The sequence below is a fragment of the Neopelma chrysocephalum genome, unplaced genomic scaffold, assembly GCF_003984885.1.
Source record: "Neopelma chrysocephalum unplaced genomic scaffold, ASM398488v2 Primary Assembly neopelma1_137039, whole genome shotgun sequence".
NCBI lineage: Eukaryota > Metazoa > Chordata > Aves > Passeriformes > Pipridae > Neopelma > Neopelma chrysocephalum.
This window is the reverse complement of record NW_020931878.1, coordinates 1,385-15,221: the sequence shown is the minus strand read 5'-3', so window position 1 is coordinate 15,221 and position 13,837 is coordinate 1,385. Positions and strand designations below refer to the sequence as shown.

Sequence of the window (13,837 nt, the reverse complement as noted above, 5' to 3'; positions counted from 1 at the left end):
GCACGGGGGACACTTCTCTGCCTCACGGGCTGGGGACTCCACTCCTGCCCTTTCAGGGAGCTCCTGGTTTGGGTGATCTGCTTTTCTGCAGGGAGACACTGCAGTGGTGCTCCTGGGCTAACCCTGCCCTTAAAGCAGCATTTCCCCCAGCACAGCTCATGTTCTCGTGTCAGACACTCTCACCTTGGCTGTGACCTCTCTCCAAAGACTGCAAAAGAGAAGGGGTAGATAAACCTTGGGGAGATGCTTCTAAAGGCTCATTCATTTCAGATCCAAGTCCTCCCTGAGAGCGGTGAGACACCTCTGTTCAAGCAATTCTTCAAGAACTGGCGGGACAAGGACCAGACAGAGGGGCTGGGCCAGGCCCATGTTTCTGGTCACGTTGCAAAGATCGAGCAGGTCCCTTTCGACGCGGCCACTCTGCACAGCTCCAGGGCCATGGCTGCCCAGCACGGCATGGAGGATGATGGCACGGGCAACAAACAGGTCAGCAGTGCCAGCACCCCTCTGGGGAGGTTCCCAAACTTTTCTTTACCCCTGGGTGGCATTCCTGCAAGAGCAGCGGGACAAACGGAGGCCTGAGAGCCACCTCAGCACTGAGCTTTTGTAAACACTGGGGCAATGTTTAACACCAGAAATGCCAGCAGGGTCTGCAGAGCCCTGCAGGTAAGTGGTGGTGATTCTGTTAATTCTGATCCCACAGTTTCCCAGCACTGAAATTCTCCCTCATTCCTCCTCCTCCTCCTGTACCTCCTCCTCCTGTTGTACCTGTTGCCATCACGTGTGGGGGGTGATTCTGTGGGAGCACCTGTCCCATCCACCCTGTGCCCGTCCAAACAGGGCTGGAGGTGGCACTGAAAGGGCTGAGCGCCCTCCGGAAGCCCACGGAGGTGCCGGCCAAGGTTTTTGGCTGTTCAGAAGTCCCGCGGGAAGCCTCGGAGCTCCCTTCCCCGGACAGGGATGGGAATTGTCCCGTTGTCGGGTCCGGGGCGCTGTCGGCGCTGGCCCGGCAGGGGGCGCTGCAGCCCCGCGAGCGCCGGGATGCGGGATTTGGGAATGAGAGATTTGGGAATGTGGTATTTGGGAATGCGGGATTTGAGGGGATGCGGGATTTGGGGAATGCGGGATTTGGGGGATGCGGGATTTGGGGATGCGGGATGTGGGGGATGTGGGATTTGGGGGATGCGGGATTTGGGGATGTGGGATTTGAGGGATGCGGGATTTGGGGAACGGAGGATTCCGGGGATGCGAGATTTGGGAATGCGGGATTTGGGGGACGCGGGATTTGAGGAACGTGGGATTTGGGGAATGCATGATTTGGGGAACGCAGGAGTGGGAGAAAGGCTCTAACTGATGAGGCATCTCCGCTGCTCCCGCCCCAGATCTGGAGAATAGAAGGCTCCGAGAAGGTGCCGGTGAATCCCGCGACCTACGGGCAGTTCTACGGCGGGGACAGCTACATCATCCTGTACGACTACCAGCACGACGGCAGGAGGGGCCAGATCATCTACACCTGGTGAGGGAGCTCTGGAAAACGGATCACTGCTGCTCCCCACTGACAGAGGAACCTTGGGGGGTAAAATTTCACCCTGGATAAGCATCCCTTGCGAACAAAACACTCCCCCAGAGGTGTGGGATGTTTCACTTGAAGTGGAACAATGGAGGGAATTCCTGTGCTAGCTTTTTTTAGCTTTTTTCCCTGCCAGTAGTAGTTACTCCCTTCTTTGGATCAAGCTCTGCTGCTTTTTGCAGAGTTCCCACATCTTTGAGATCACTGTAAGGAACTTCTGATACTCTGTTATTGTGACTGGGACAGTTCCCAGCCCGTGTCCTTATGGAGGAATTTTCCAGCCAGGCTCACAGGGGTGGTTTTGCTGCTCCTCAACAAGCAGAGGGCACAGGCAGAACCTCTGAGTGAACCCAGAAGGGGCACAGCCTGCCCAGGGACTGCACATGTAATTCCTGATCCCAGTACCAACAGCTGAGTTCTTAAACTGGCTGCTGGAAAGAACGGGAGACTGGGCTGGAAATCCTGAAGAATCTGTGCTGCTTCTCTAGCAAAGGTTCTTGTCTCCCCCTGTAATCCCTGTGCTGCAACACAGGACAACCAATGTCCTCTTATTATTGAATGAAGGTTTGGTAACACAGGTTTTCCTTAACTCCTCTGGATCTCTGTAAGGTGTGTGTGTCTGGAAGGGCTGAAAATAAAGCTGGAATTTGGCCTTGTCTCCCAGGCAGGGAGCTGACTCCACTCAGGATGAGATTGCAACCTCTGCCTTCCTCACGGTGCAGCTGGATGAGGAGCTGGGAGGCACCCCTGTGCAGGTAAAGGAACAAACACAACCCAGCAGAAACCAAACCCCAACTCTGTGGGAATAAATAATACCTGTATTACACTCCTACCCCCAGCTGGGTGCTGTGTGAATATTCCAGCTGCAAAGGCCATTTCTGGTACCTCTTGTGCTGCTCCAAACTGAGAGCACGTTTCTTTCTCTGCAGAAACGAGTAGTGCAAGGGAAGGAGCCACCTCACCTGATGAGCATGTTTGGGGGCAAGCCCTTGATTGTGTACAAGGGGGGAACCTCGAGGGAAGGAGGGCAGACGGCGCCCGCGGAAACGCGGCTCTTCCAGGTCCGATCCAGCACCTCCGGAGCCACCAGAGCTGTGGAGGTACGTGCAAGGGGAGCAACTCTGGGGTTGTTTGGACAGGCCCTGATGGGAACATTTGTGACTTGTGCTGAGCCCATTGTGTGACAACAATGCAGAAGGCAGGAAGAGCTAAATTCCCATGGAATTTGTGCCAGGACACGGGTTCAGAGTCCCACTCCTCTGGAAGAAAATGCACACAAAACCCTGTGCAACAGCACGGAGATTAAATCCTAGTGAACAGGTCCAGGGGAGGTGAGGGTGCTGGTTTATGACTGCAGTAACTTCCAAGTTTCCAGCTTCAAGATGGCCTGTCCTTGCTGGCACAGAGGAGATGGTGTGAGTGACTGAGCAGTGTCCCAGCAGGGAACTGCTCTGCCATGGGCTGCCCAGTGAGATCCTGCATCTCCTGCCATGGCCACAGACTGGCAAAATGACAGAGCAGGCACTGCATGTCCTGTGCACCTGCAGATCACAGAGAAACAGTTGTTTGCTCTTCCCATGTGGCAAGTCTAACTCATCACCTGGATACAGGGAACACACATCTTACAGCCTTACATGCTCACAGGAGTGTCTTGTTTGTGGTTTATTCAACAATAGGTTCTGGTTTTATTTTGAACTAATGGGCTCTGGGTAGAGGATGGTTACATCTGACACCTGCAGTGTTCCTTCTTTTCAGCTGGATCCTACTGCCAGTCAGCTGAACTCCAACGATGCCTTTGTCCTGAAGACTCCCTCTGCTGCCTACCTGTGGGTTGGCCAAGGAGCCAGCAACGCCGAGAAATCGGGAGCGCAGGAGCTGCTGAAGGTCCTGGGAGCTCGCCCAGTCCAGGTCTCTGAGGGCAGAGAGCCAGGTGAGGGAGTCACAGGGGAGCCTGAGTCGAACCATAACCCTGCTGTGGTTTCCATGAACAAGTGAAGCACCAGCCTCTCTCTTGCAGACAATTTCTGGGCAGCCCTGGGTGGGAAGGCCCCGTACCGCACCTCGCCCCGGCTCAAGGACAAGAAGATGGACGCGCACCCTCCTCGGCTCTTCGCCTGCTCCAACAAGAGCGGGCGCTTCACGGTGAGTCTCTGACATCAGTAGCTCCCAACACCCCCCTGCCAAGGCTGGGAGAACCTCAGTCCCAGCTGCTCTGAGCCACCCACCATCAGTGCCACCCCTGCTCTTCCTTTGTGGGATTTCTCCTGTACAGGTAAAGTGGTGCTTGAAGCCTGTGCTGACCTTAACCCTCTGTTTTCCAGATTGAAGAAGTCCCTGGAGATCTGACTCAGGATGACCTGGCTACAGATGATGTGATGCTCCTCGACACGTGGGATCAGGTACCTCACGTTTACAGGGTGACAAGAGGAGCAAAGAACAGGCACAGAGTGGCTCTAGATCAAGATCTGAATTACAACAGCAGTGCTGTTGTGTAATAGACTGTGCATAAATCAGCCACAAGGCAACTTACTGAGTTTTAATGTTTTATGTAAAAATGTTCAAACATCTGCTACTTTCCTCTGGTGTTAAACTAGTGCAGAATTCATTCACAGATCTACAATTTCTGTAGATAAAATGCAGGCAAAAAGCTTCTTGAGATCAAGCAATGGCTTTGGTCACGCAGGGTCAACACCCCAGGCACACCCAACACGGGGATGTTCTGGGTCTGTGTCACCCTCTGGTCACTGAGACTTTGTCTAAATCACCCCTTCAGAAAGAGATTGTTGCTGAAATGATTAATATGCATATTTTTTTCTTTAGGTCTTTGTATGGATTGGACAAGACGCCCAAGAAGAAGAAAAGACTGAGGCACTGAAATCCGGTAATGTCACATTTTCCTCTCTGAACTCTCCCTTTCTCCCTTTCCCACTGTCTGCTCATGAGGCAGGAGATCCACATTCTACAAACCACAGGGTGGGTGGTTGGTTGGTTAAGTGGAGCAGCCATTTAGCCCCGATTCCCTCAGTGAGGTCCCCTCCTCCCCCCAGCCAAGCGCTACATCGACACCGACCCGTCCAACCGCGACAAGAGGACCCCCGTGACCATCATCAAACAGGGCTTCGAGCCCCCCACCTTCTCCGGCTGGTTCCTGGGCTGGGATGACGATTACTGGGCTGTGGATCCCCTGCAGAGAGCGATGGCAGACGTGGATGTCTGAGAACAGGTTTGACACAGAGCAAGTCCAGTGCCTTCAATGCCTCCGAGAGCTCCTTCCTCCAGGATGCACATTAACGAGGGAATGATGGTAAATAGCCAATTAGCTGTGCAATAATTTCCGAAAACAATCACGACCAGTCATTGACCCTCCTCCTTGCTTTGATTATATTTAATACAATAAAGCTTGTGTGAAATAATGGGAAGAACAGAAATGGTGGGGTTTGTTATGAAGAAGAAAACATTAAATAGCACCTATAAATCCCACCGTGAACCTCCTTGAAAGGAACACACCTTAAACCCCAAAACCTTCTTTGTGCCATCTTTTGCACATGGACTTCTGACTAAAGAAATTATTTTGGGGAGTTTGGGACTGTTTTGCTTTCCCCTCACCAGAATTATGAGCGTTTAAGACCCCGATAAATGAACAGTGTTAACTCTTACAGGCAGTCAGTCGTTAGTAAACAGCACATCTTTTATTCAGAGGAGAGCAAAAAGCATCTCGTGGTGTCAACAACAATTCACAGGGGTGGCACCTGCAGCAGCAACAGCAGGAGTTACAGAGTCACCATGTTCCCCAAGGACCCCCTCTGAGCACAGCAGAGCTGATCAGCCCAGCTTTGGTAACTGATTCTCCCTCTCCCACCCAAAAGTTAAACTCAGTTTACATGAAGTGCTGCACTGACAGAGGAGTGTATTGCTTTGGTGCTGCAGAGGAAAAGAAAAGCTTTGCAGCAAACAGGCAGGAAAGCACCAGCACTTGGGCATCTGCTGCCAGGGACAAAGGCACAGCTGGACAGGCCCTGCCTGTACTAAAACACCTGTAAACACAGAACTGAGCATAGCAGAAAGGGGACAAACCCCAAGCTGTGAGGTTTATGCTGCCCAGTGTGAGAAGGGCACTTACAGCACTGATCTTGGCTTTTTGGTCTCATTGCCACCTCCCGGAAGTTCAAGGTGCCAGACTCAGTGCTGGTGGCAGCCTGAAGAGCCTCCCCCCCTGCAGACTCCAATTCTCCTCATTTCAGTCTGTAATTACATCTACTAAAGAGGTACAAAACACAAAGTTTAACAGCCAGCCAGGGTTGTGTGAGCTGAGGCTCACCTGCTTTGGGATGAAATGTAAGCCCTTAGTGACACCACAACCCCTCCAGGTGTGCACAGAGCAGCACCACCAGGTAAAACCCCTGTGTCCCAACAGGTGTATCAACAGTGCAGCATCTCTGTTAAACACCACCCCACCCCACCAGTTACAGACGTCTGACTTCTACAGGAAGAAGGCTTTAGACCTGGATAAAACGCAGTGCTTTGGTTTTTAAAAATTCCTTTTTAAGAGAAACAGATAAAGGCAGACCCTTTTCAGTGCTTTAAAGCAGCGCAACTCTACACAGACACAGCCCTGTAACAACACCAGCCCAGCAGTGACCACAAGCACGTTGTGTCCATAACCACGGCATGTTTGTGCCGTTCCTGGGGGGCAGAACAGATGGAAAGTTCCACCAACAACTGTTTCTCATGAATGGGGACTGGATTAGAGAGCAGGAACCCGATTTTGACAAGTCCCCAGGACAGTATTCTCACTCCTGCATCAACTTTTCCTTGTGTAAGGCAGAGAACCAATCTGCTGACTCCATCACATACAGCTACACTCCAGGAGAATACAGTCAGGGCTGTTCCACTTCCCTTGCAGGGAATAATTCTCTTTCCAAATGTTGGATCACCTCTACCACAACTCCTTTTCTACACTATTCGAAAAGGGGAGGTTACGGATTAGAGGTGCCCCATCCAGGACAGTTTGGATAAAGTTTATTTAAGATCACAACTTGCTTGTACTCCTTCTGAGAGGCTTTCAACTTCAAATAATTGTAATTGTCCATATCCACAAACACTACACACAAGTTTTATAACACACTTAGTAAAACAGAAGAGGTTCCTCAGCAAACCCGCGTTGCCAACACTGCCGGGAGCTGCAGTGCCCAGGAATGCAGCGCTGCAAAGATGCTCCCACCCTCCCTACTCTTTGAGGTGGAGGAGGCCCTGCAGGATGTTGATGGGCAGGGGGAAGACGATGGTGGAGTTCTTCTCGGCGGCGATGGTGGTCAGGGTCTGCAGGTAGCGCAGCTGCAGCGCGGCGGGAGACTCGGTGATCACCATGGAGGCCTCCTTGAGGGCGCGGGACGCGTTCATCTCCCCCTCGGCCGCGATCACCTGGCACAGGGAGACACAGCACAGCCCTCAGGAGGGACCAGAGCCACTGCTCCCCACTCTGCCAGTGACCTCCCCTGGGTGGGTGTTTCACCAGGCTCCTGTTGGCTTTCCAGGCCCTTACTCTTGGTTTCCTCCCTTCTCCTGGTCTCGTCCCACCCCAAGAATGCCAGATCACAAAAGCTGGGTCTTTGAGCACTAGTCTTGAGAATGCCACAGGAGTATTTGTTCTGCCTTCAAAACCCTTTGTGATTCTTTCAGCACAATAAAGCTTGTGTGAAATACAGGAAGAACAGAAGAAAACATTTTCTTCTTTGTTATGAAGAAGAAAACATTAAATAGCACCTATAAATCCCACCTTTGAACCTCCTCGAAAGGAACACACCTTAGAACCCAAAACCTCCTTTGTGCCATCTTGTGCACATGGACTTCTGACTAAAGAAATTATTTTGGAGGGTTTGGGACTGTTTTGCTTTCCCCTCACCAGAATTGTGAGCATTTAAGACCCCGATAAATGAACAGTGTTCAGCTCTTACAGACAGCAGCACTGCCCCTGGACAGCTGAGAATACTTTCTCCTTAAAGCTGTATTTTTTTGTATCTACAAGGGCAAGAAGGAATTGAGTGTTTCTTACTGGGGAAATACCTTTCTATTCCCTCCTTTTTTTAAGTTCTGAGTTCATCAGGGACAGAATTGTGACCTTTCTGCACTGGGATATAAACATTTTCTGAGTATTTGTCAAGGACAGGTGGGTTGGAGATGGCCCTGTTTTAACAAGGAAGTTACTGGTGTGTGTCAGCACAGGCAAGTGCAGAGTCTCCTACAGAGCCCTACTGCAAGGGCACAGTATTCTTTTAAACATCACAATAAATAATAATTAAGAAGTTATGAAGTAATTAAGCATCAAAATTAATATTTAACACAATCTGGCTGAGCACCTTCATCCCCCACATCATCACATCGAATAATTAATGAAGAAAAAAACCAAACCCAACCAAGGCCACCTCCCTGCTGGTGTCCTTACCTTGGCTCTGGCCTCCCGGGCAGCCTCTGCCTCTGCAGCCATGGCCCTCTGCAGCTGCACAGGCAGCTTCACATCCTTGATCTCCACACGCTCCACCTTAATGCCCCAATCATCTGTGGCCTCATCAAGCGTGGACTGCAGAAGGCAGGACAGGGAAGTTAAACCACACACCCCACTCAAACTAATGCCCACATTTGAAGAATGATCACTTAAACCAAATCAGTTATCTTAGAGTTCTTGGACTTTAAGGGCTTTAGTACTTGTGTTATGATTTGATAATTATAAGAGCATAACTGTTGTAAGCTAAGACAAAAGCCCAGAGCTTCATTAATTTATTGAAGGAATTCTGTGGTATAATTTCCATCAACAGCAAGAACTGACACAATGATCCAGGGAAGGCCTCCCCTCCTGTATCCCTCATTCCCACTGGTCCCTTCCTGCTTTAGTCCTTCATTTTTATTTTAGGGAGTGTCATCCCAAGAGATCTTGAACAGGGCTTTGCCTAAAGCTCCAAACCACCCCTTGGCTATTCACTCAGAAGGTACAATAAATCCTCTCCTGTAGGTTGTCCCTGGGGTTGCTGCTCAGGCATTTGATGGATCCCCAGAGCTCGTACCTGCATGCACTGTGCAATCTCCTCCCGGTCAGAGAGGATCTCAGACAGGTTCTTGGTGCCCAGGACGTTCCTCAGGGTGGTCTGTGCCAGCAGGCGGGTGGCAGAGTCGGCGTTGGTGATGTTTGCCACGGCCAGGGTGGCGTTCTGGACCCGGTAATAAACCACCCCGTCCACGTTCACCGTCACTGAGTCCTTGGTCAGGATCTGCAGAGCAGAGAACACCCAATAAATACAATGTTAATTATTAGGATAATTACCTATTTGTTTTACTAGACCAACTCCTGCTTTTTCCACTGTCTTGAAAACAAAAGTCCTTGTGCTCACAAACCTGCCAGTACAGCTCTGCAAAGCTGAGACTAAGTATGGAATTAGAACACTTCTCAGTGAAAAATACATTCCATCAGCTTTGCCATCATGTTATTTTGAACTCACTTCTTCAAATTCACAGTCATACCAGCAAGTCACACCAGGGACAGGAAAAGGCAAAAAAGCAGAAATTCTTTACCCTGAAACACAAGTTCACCTGGGAAGGTCTAACCTGGGACCCTAGAAAGATGCACTGATATTAATTCCACTCTAAAGGTAAGTTTAAAAGAATTGCAGGATGCTGCAGGAACATGGGAAGGGGTGTCCTCATTCCATGTCAGACAGTTCCTATTCTGTTATTTGATGAGGGTGGGATGTGTGAATGACTCAACCTTCAAGACTTACCTGCTCTGCCCCTTCCCAAACCACCTCTTTCAGCAGGCTTTCCATAACAGCACAAGCTGAAGAACGAGCATCACACACAGAAATCATGCTGAACACATAAAAATATCTGCCTCTACCTAGGGAACACAAACCTAAATCCATAAGCATAATTTAATCAAATCAAAAGAAAAACTGGATTACTGAAGGCTTCACTAATGGCACATCAGCAGCTGCAGGCACATTCTGCCTGCCAGTGATTAGGTTTCTCCCAATTACCCTTTAGAGTGCACCAGGACAGCTGCCATTTGTCTCAATCCACAACTAACAACGAGCAACAAGCCAAGGAGCAAATCTGACAGGAAACAGATGCCCCAGACAGGCTGCATCAACCATCTCTGCTGGAAAAACACGCCAGATACATGAGGGATACAGTTGTAACCATCGAGATACAATTGTTCACTAACTTATTTCTTAGAGGGCCAGTGGGTTTCTATTCCTTTGTCACCCCTGGAGTTGGCAGCCTGAGTTCAGCTGGGTTAATGCTCTGACACATTCTGCTACACAATGAAGGAGTTGAAGGAAAAACAGACTAGAAATTAAAGCAATTTTTTTTGTTCTTTTGCACCTTCAAGCTGAAAGGCATCAGATGCCATGAGGTGTGGTAGCTCCTTCATCATGTCCTTGTGCAGGGCAGGGCACAGAAGCCCCAAATGGAGCTGTGCCCTCATTCCTTCCAGTTGCTATAAATAGCATTTGATGTATGTACCAGTTTCACCCCAATATTTTAGCTGGTTCATACATCTAGATAAATTGGCACAGGACACATCACTGCTGCATCTGGAAACCTTCCAGATTTCACAGAAGCAATTAGGGAATGTTGTATGAAGCCCAGCAGCCCTCGTTCCAAAGCCCTCCCTCCCAGCTCTCAGGCATATTAAATTATCTCATTTGGTCCTCAGAGGGCAGCAGCACTTGTTTTCCTTCAGTGCCCTTCTCCTACTGGATGACATTTCCAAAGGATATGTGTCTTCTTCACAACACATTGCACCTGCACAAGAAATCTCTGTTTAAACTACATGTTACCCAATCCTGAGAGGGGACAAGGAAAAAGAGAGTGCACAAAATTCTGTCAGTGTTTTATCAGACCCAAACTCACCTCCTGGGGAGGAATATCGAAAGAGATGGTTCTCATATCAACCTTGATGAAGCTGTCTGTGCAGGGCAGGACAAAAAACAAACCTGTACCAAAAAATATGTTCAAGAAGATGTGAAAGTGGGTCATTAAAGTGGAGGAAACTTGCTACTGAAATAAGGTGAAGTCCAAGCACTGAGGCTGTGCAGCTCTTTGTGGGGAGCTCAGCAGCACAACACTTGTCATGGCTTCCAAAGCAGGGTAAGGCTTTCAAAAACACGTGTGCAGAAACTTCAGGTTATCCAGGTATCACTTATTTAGAGATTTTTAACATTTGGGAAAAAGACCCCAAAACTGTTAACAGCTACTTTAAAAAATGCTCCCCCCACAGAGTTACCTGTGGGGCTTAATTCTGGCAAGCAGAAAGTATCAACCTCCTTTTGTTCACTGGTCATTGAAATTGTTGAGCTTTACAGCAATGTGGAATATTGCAAAACCTGGGTGAAATGAAGGAAGAAGCTCTGGCCCCTCTCTGTTACTCTGGGCAGCAAGAGCAACAGCTGAAAGCAACATTCTTGCAGGTCTCAGAGTTTCTAATACACACAGGCAACTTTTCAAAGCCATCAAATGGCTTCTGTCAGTTTTGAAGGGCATCAAGGCTCTCAGACCAACTGGGTTTGAACTGATAGATCAAACTTCTTTTTCCAAATACATTTGATGCCATTATTCCTCCCTTTCTATTCAGTGCCTTTGACTCCACCTGCACATCACACATCACCAAAGCAGAGCTGGGCAAGGCTCACAGATAATTAGTTTGCTGCCTTCTGCACATAAAGGATGAATCACAGATCACTCTGAGCGGGAAGGGACCCACGAGCCCAATTGCTGTTGTAACACATCCTCTTACTGGAAGTTACAGGATTCTTGAGAAATCCATTCACCAGCTACTGCAAGGCCTCTACACAGCTCTTGCTTTGCCAATGACTAATTCAAACAAACTGCCCCCCAGGCCATACCTGGTCCCTTTGCTCCCCCTTTCAGGATGCGTCCCAGCCGGAATATGATGGCTCGCTCGTACTCCTTTATGATCTGGAACAGATTGGGGGGGTCATGCCAGGGTTTCCAGAAGCCACATGATGGATTCCAAACTATCACACACCAGTCTAAGACAATCTTGAGACTCATATTTAACACATATTTCTCTACTGCTCTTGAGAATTTTAGCCTAAACTCTATTGGCAAAGAGCAAAAGGAAAAATCAGGACAGTATTCCACAAGAAATACTCTTCAGACTATCAACAGGATGTCACCTGAGCAGGTCCAGGCACCAGCAGCTGCCATCAGGAATATCCTGGCAACAACACAACAAAGGGCAGTATTTGTGACCCAGCAGGGATTTTTACAGCTCCAATTCTGATGCCAAACCAGGAGGAAATAACTCCTCCTGCCTGGGAACTGGAAACATCAAGCTCAAAGTGATCACAGATGACACAGTGTCTTCAAATGTCTCACACACAGCCACAGCTATGGACATACTGACATGTTTATAATTCCATACTTCATACTTAGACATATCTCCTTAAAAAAAGTAAAAATCAAAGTATCAAAAAATCAGTATTACTCCAAGAGTAATTATGGGTTCTTGCAATTATTCTGATCTCCCAAATTAGCTCATGTGCTAATGACAACTGGGCAGATGTGGTAAAGAGGTCAGTGCAGGAATCATTCTGCAAAATATTGTAACAGCACTTTTATTTTGGTGTGAAGATGAATGCACTGAAGAGCTGGGTCTGCTCCACACTGCCTGCTACAGTTCAAGAAAGAGCAGAGTGGGATTAATTTGGGTTGAAAACAAGTAACTCAAACTGAGAACAATAATTACCACTCTGCATTGCTTAAAGCTTTAATCCAACTTAGCAGTGAACAATTTTACCTTTATGCACATCCAGATGGATATGGGAAATGTAAGAACAGTGAAAACCAGCGAGGTGATCACCAGGATCCATCCACACACACCAAGGCCATCGGTATCCTCTGCAGGAAAAGAGCAGAAATGTTCAGATTTTTAAAACCAAGAGTGCCTGTGAAAGAAAGTGCATAAATTGGATATTTATGTTGAATATTCCTTGAAATAAGCCACTATTAGCACTACTCCTCTGGCCAAGTGCATTCTGCTTAGATGAGAAGTCAAATTAAAAGCCAAATTTTGCTTTCATTTTCACTAGTCTCTAGAAGTTGTGCAAGACAGCTGAGGGCAGGATGTGGTCCAGGTAGCATTTATGCAGAATTAAGGATGCCAACATTTCAGTGTCAGCTCTCAAATGCCAGCACACTCAGAGTCTGGGTTATGTCCCAGCTGTCACAGGGGGCTGAGAAACCCCCCCTCTCACCTGGGGTATCCTGTGGGTGGGGTAAGAGCAGTGTAACATTAACAGGATGTGAAAGGAAGTCTCTGGAAAGAACGTCCTGGCCAGAGACTCCTCGTGCAAGAATTCTCCTCTCTGAGGGATCTCTGGAGTCAAATAACGAGCTGTGGGTTCAGAAGCTGCACAGCTAAACCCAGCACTGCCCCCTGATAAGACAGGGACACGCTGGAGGCACTCACAGGGTACAGGAAGTTTCTTATCCTGCCAGCCAAGACTCCCAAGGGGTTGCCAGGAGCCCTCTGCCAGGCAGGGATATCCCAGGAGGAAACAGAGCACTCGCCAGCACCACGTTCCTGCTGTGCAGATACTGAATTTCACCCTTCTCACCAGAAGTACAAAGTGCCAGGAGGCACCACAGAGCTTAGAAAAACTCTGCAGTCTTGTTATCTACTGCACTGCATTCAGCAGCTTGCTTAGAAAGAAACTGAAATAAAGAATCTAGATGTTTTTGTTTGCCTCTGCCTGGAATTATATGGCACCAGTGTGCCATGATGGGCTGTATTTCACAATACAAGAAGTGCTGTCTTGTGGGAAACCATACAAGAAACATGTTTGGTATTTGTGGAATGAGCTTCCTTATTGCTATTATTGAACCATCCCGCTCATGGGACTTGGAAAACTTCATCAATAGGCAATTCTTGCCCGATTTCTCATTGCCCCTGGATCCTGAGAGCAGCCAGTGCAAAGCAGGGCAATGGGACTGACAGAGGAGGTGCAGGGCTAACACTGCACCTCTTGCAGGTTGTGTCTACCCCTGCCCACCCCACATGCTGCAAAAATACATTTTAGCCCCCACTAAGTGTTGGCTGACAGCATCTCCAACTGTGCCACTGGAATTTCTTCTTGAGTTAAAATGCTGGGAAGCCCACAGCTCAGATTTACAGCCTGCTGTGGTGTGCAAACCAAGGCAACCAATAAAAAGCAAAAATTATTGAGGAGAAAGAACATAAAAAAAAATTAA

At 48.6% G+C, this 13,837-nt stretch overlaps 2 protein-coding genes across 2 annotated transcripts; one reads left to right on the top strand and one right to left on the bottom strand.

The window, feature by feature from the left end:
* Positions 1–228: 228 nt before the first annotated feature.
* LOC113962272 (gelsolin) lies at positions 229–4,994 on the top strand. The gene is made up of 9 exons (XM_027673052.1): positions 229–486; positions 1,383–1,516; positions 2,235–2,325; positions 2,500–2,670; positions 3,326–3,500; positions 3,588–3,712; positions 3,892–3,969; positions 4,391–4,451; positions 4,618–4,994. The coding sequence occupies exons 1-9, from the start codon at positions 244–246 to the stop codon at positions 4,785–4,787; spliced, it is 1,248 nt and encodes a 415-aa protein (XP_027528853.1). The 5' UTR covers positions 229–243; the 3' UTR covers positions 4,788–4,994.
* Positions 4,995–5,237: 243 nt separating this feature from the next.
* LOC113962271 (erythrocyte band 7 integral membrane protein) lies at positions 5,238–12,519 on the bottom strand. The gene is made up of 6 exons (XM_027673051.1): positions 12,384–12,519; positions 11,467–11,539; positions 10,475–10,557; positions 8,629–8,832; positions 8,013–8,147; positions 5,238–6,991 (listed from the first exon to the last, which is right to left on the bottom strand). Exons 1-6 carry the CDS (start codon positions 12,393–12,395, stop codon positions 6,797–6,799), a joined length of 702 nt encoding a protein of 233 aa, XP_027528852.1. The 5' UTR covers positions 12,396–12,519; the 3' UTR covers positions 5,238–6,796.
* Between the last annotated feature and the right edge of the window lie 1,318 nt (positions 12,520–13,837).

Excerpts from the sequence above, each read along its gene's own strand:
- LOC113962272 (XM_027673052.1), top strand. The coding sequence starts at position 244 with ATGCTTCTAAAGGCTCATTCATTTCAGATCCAAGTCCTCCCTGAGAGC. Across the intron at positions 1,517-2,234 it reads GGCCAGATCATCTACACCTG|GCAGGGAGCTGACTCCACTC; the intron begins GTGAGGGAGCTC and ends CTTGTCTCCCAG. Across the intron at positions 3,501-3,587 it reads CTCTGAGGGCAGAGAGCCAG|ACAATTTCTGGGCAGCCCTG; the intron begins GTGAGGGAGTCA and ends TCTCTCTTGCAG.
- LOC113962271 (XM_027673051.1), bottom strand. Across the intron at positions 8,833-10,474 it reads TCGATATTCCTCCCCAGGAG|ATCCTGACCAAGGACTCAGT; the intron begins GTGAGTTTGGGT and ends TCTGCTCTGCAG. Across the intron at positions 8,148-8,628 it reads AGATTGCACAGTGCATGCAG|TCCACGCTTGATGAGGCCAC; the intron begins GTACGAGCTCTG and ends TGCCTTCTGCAG.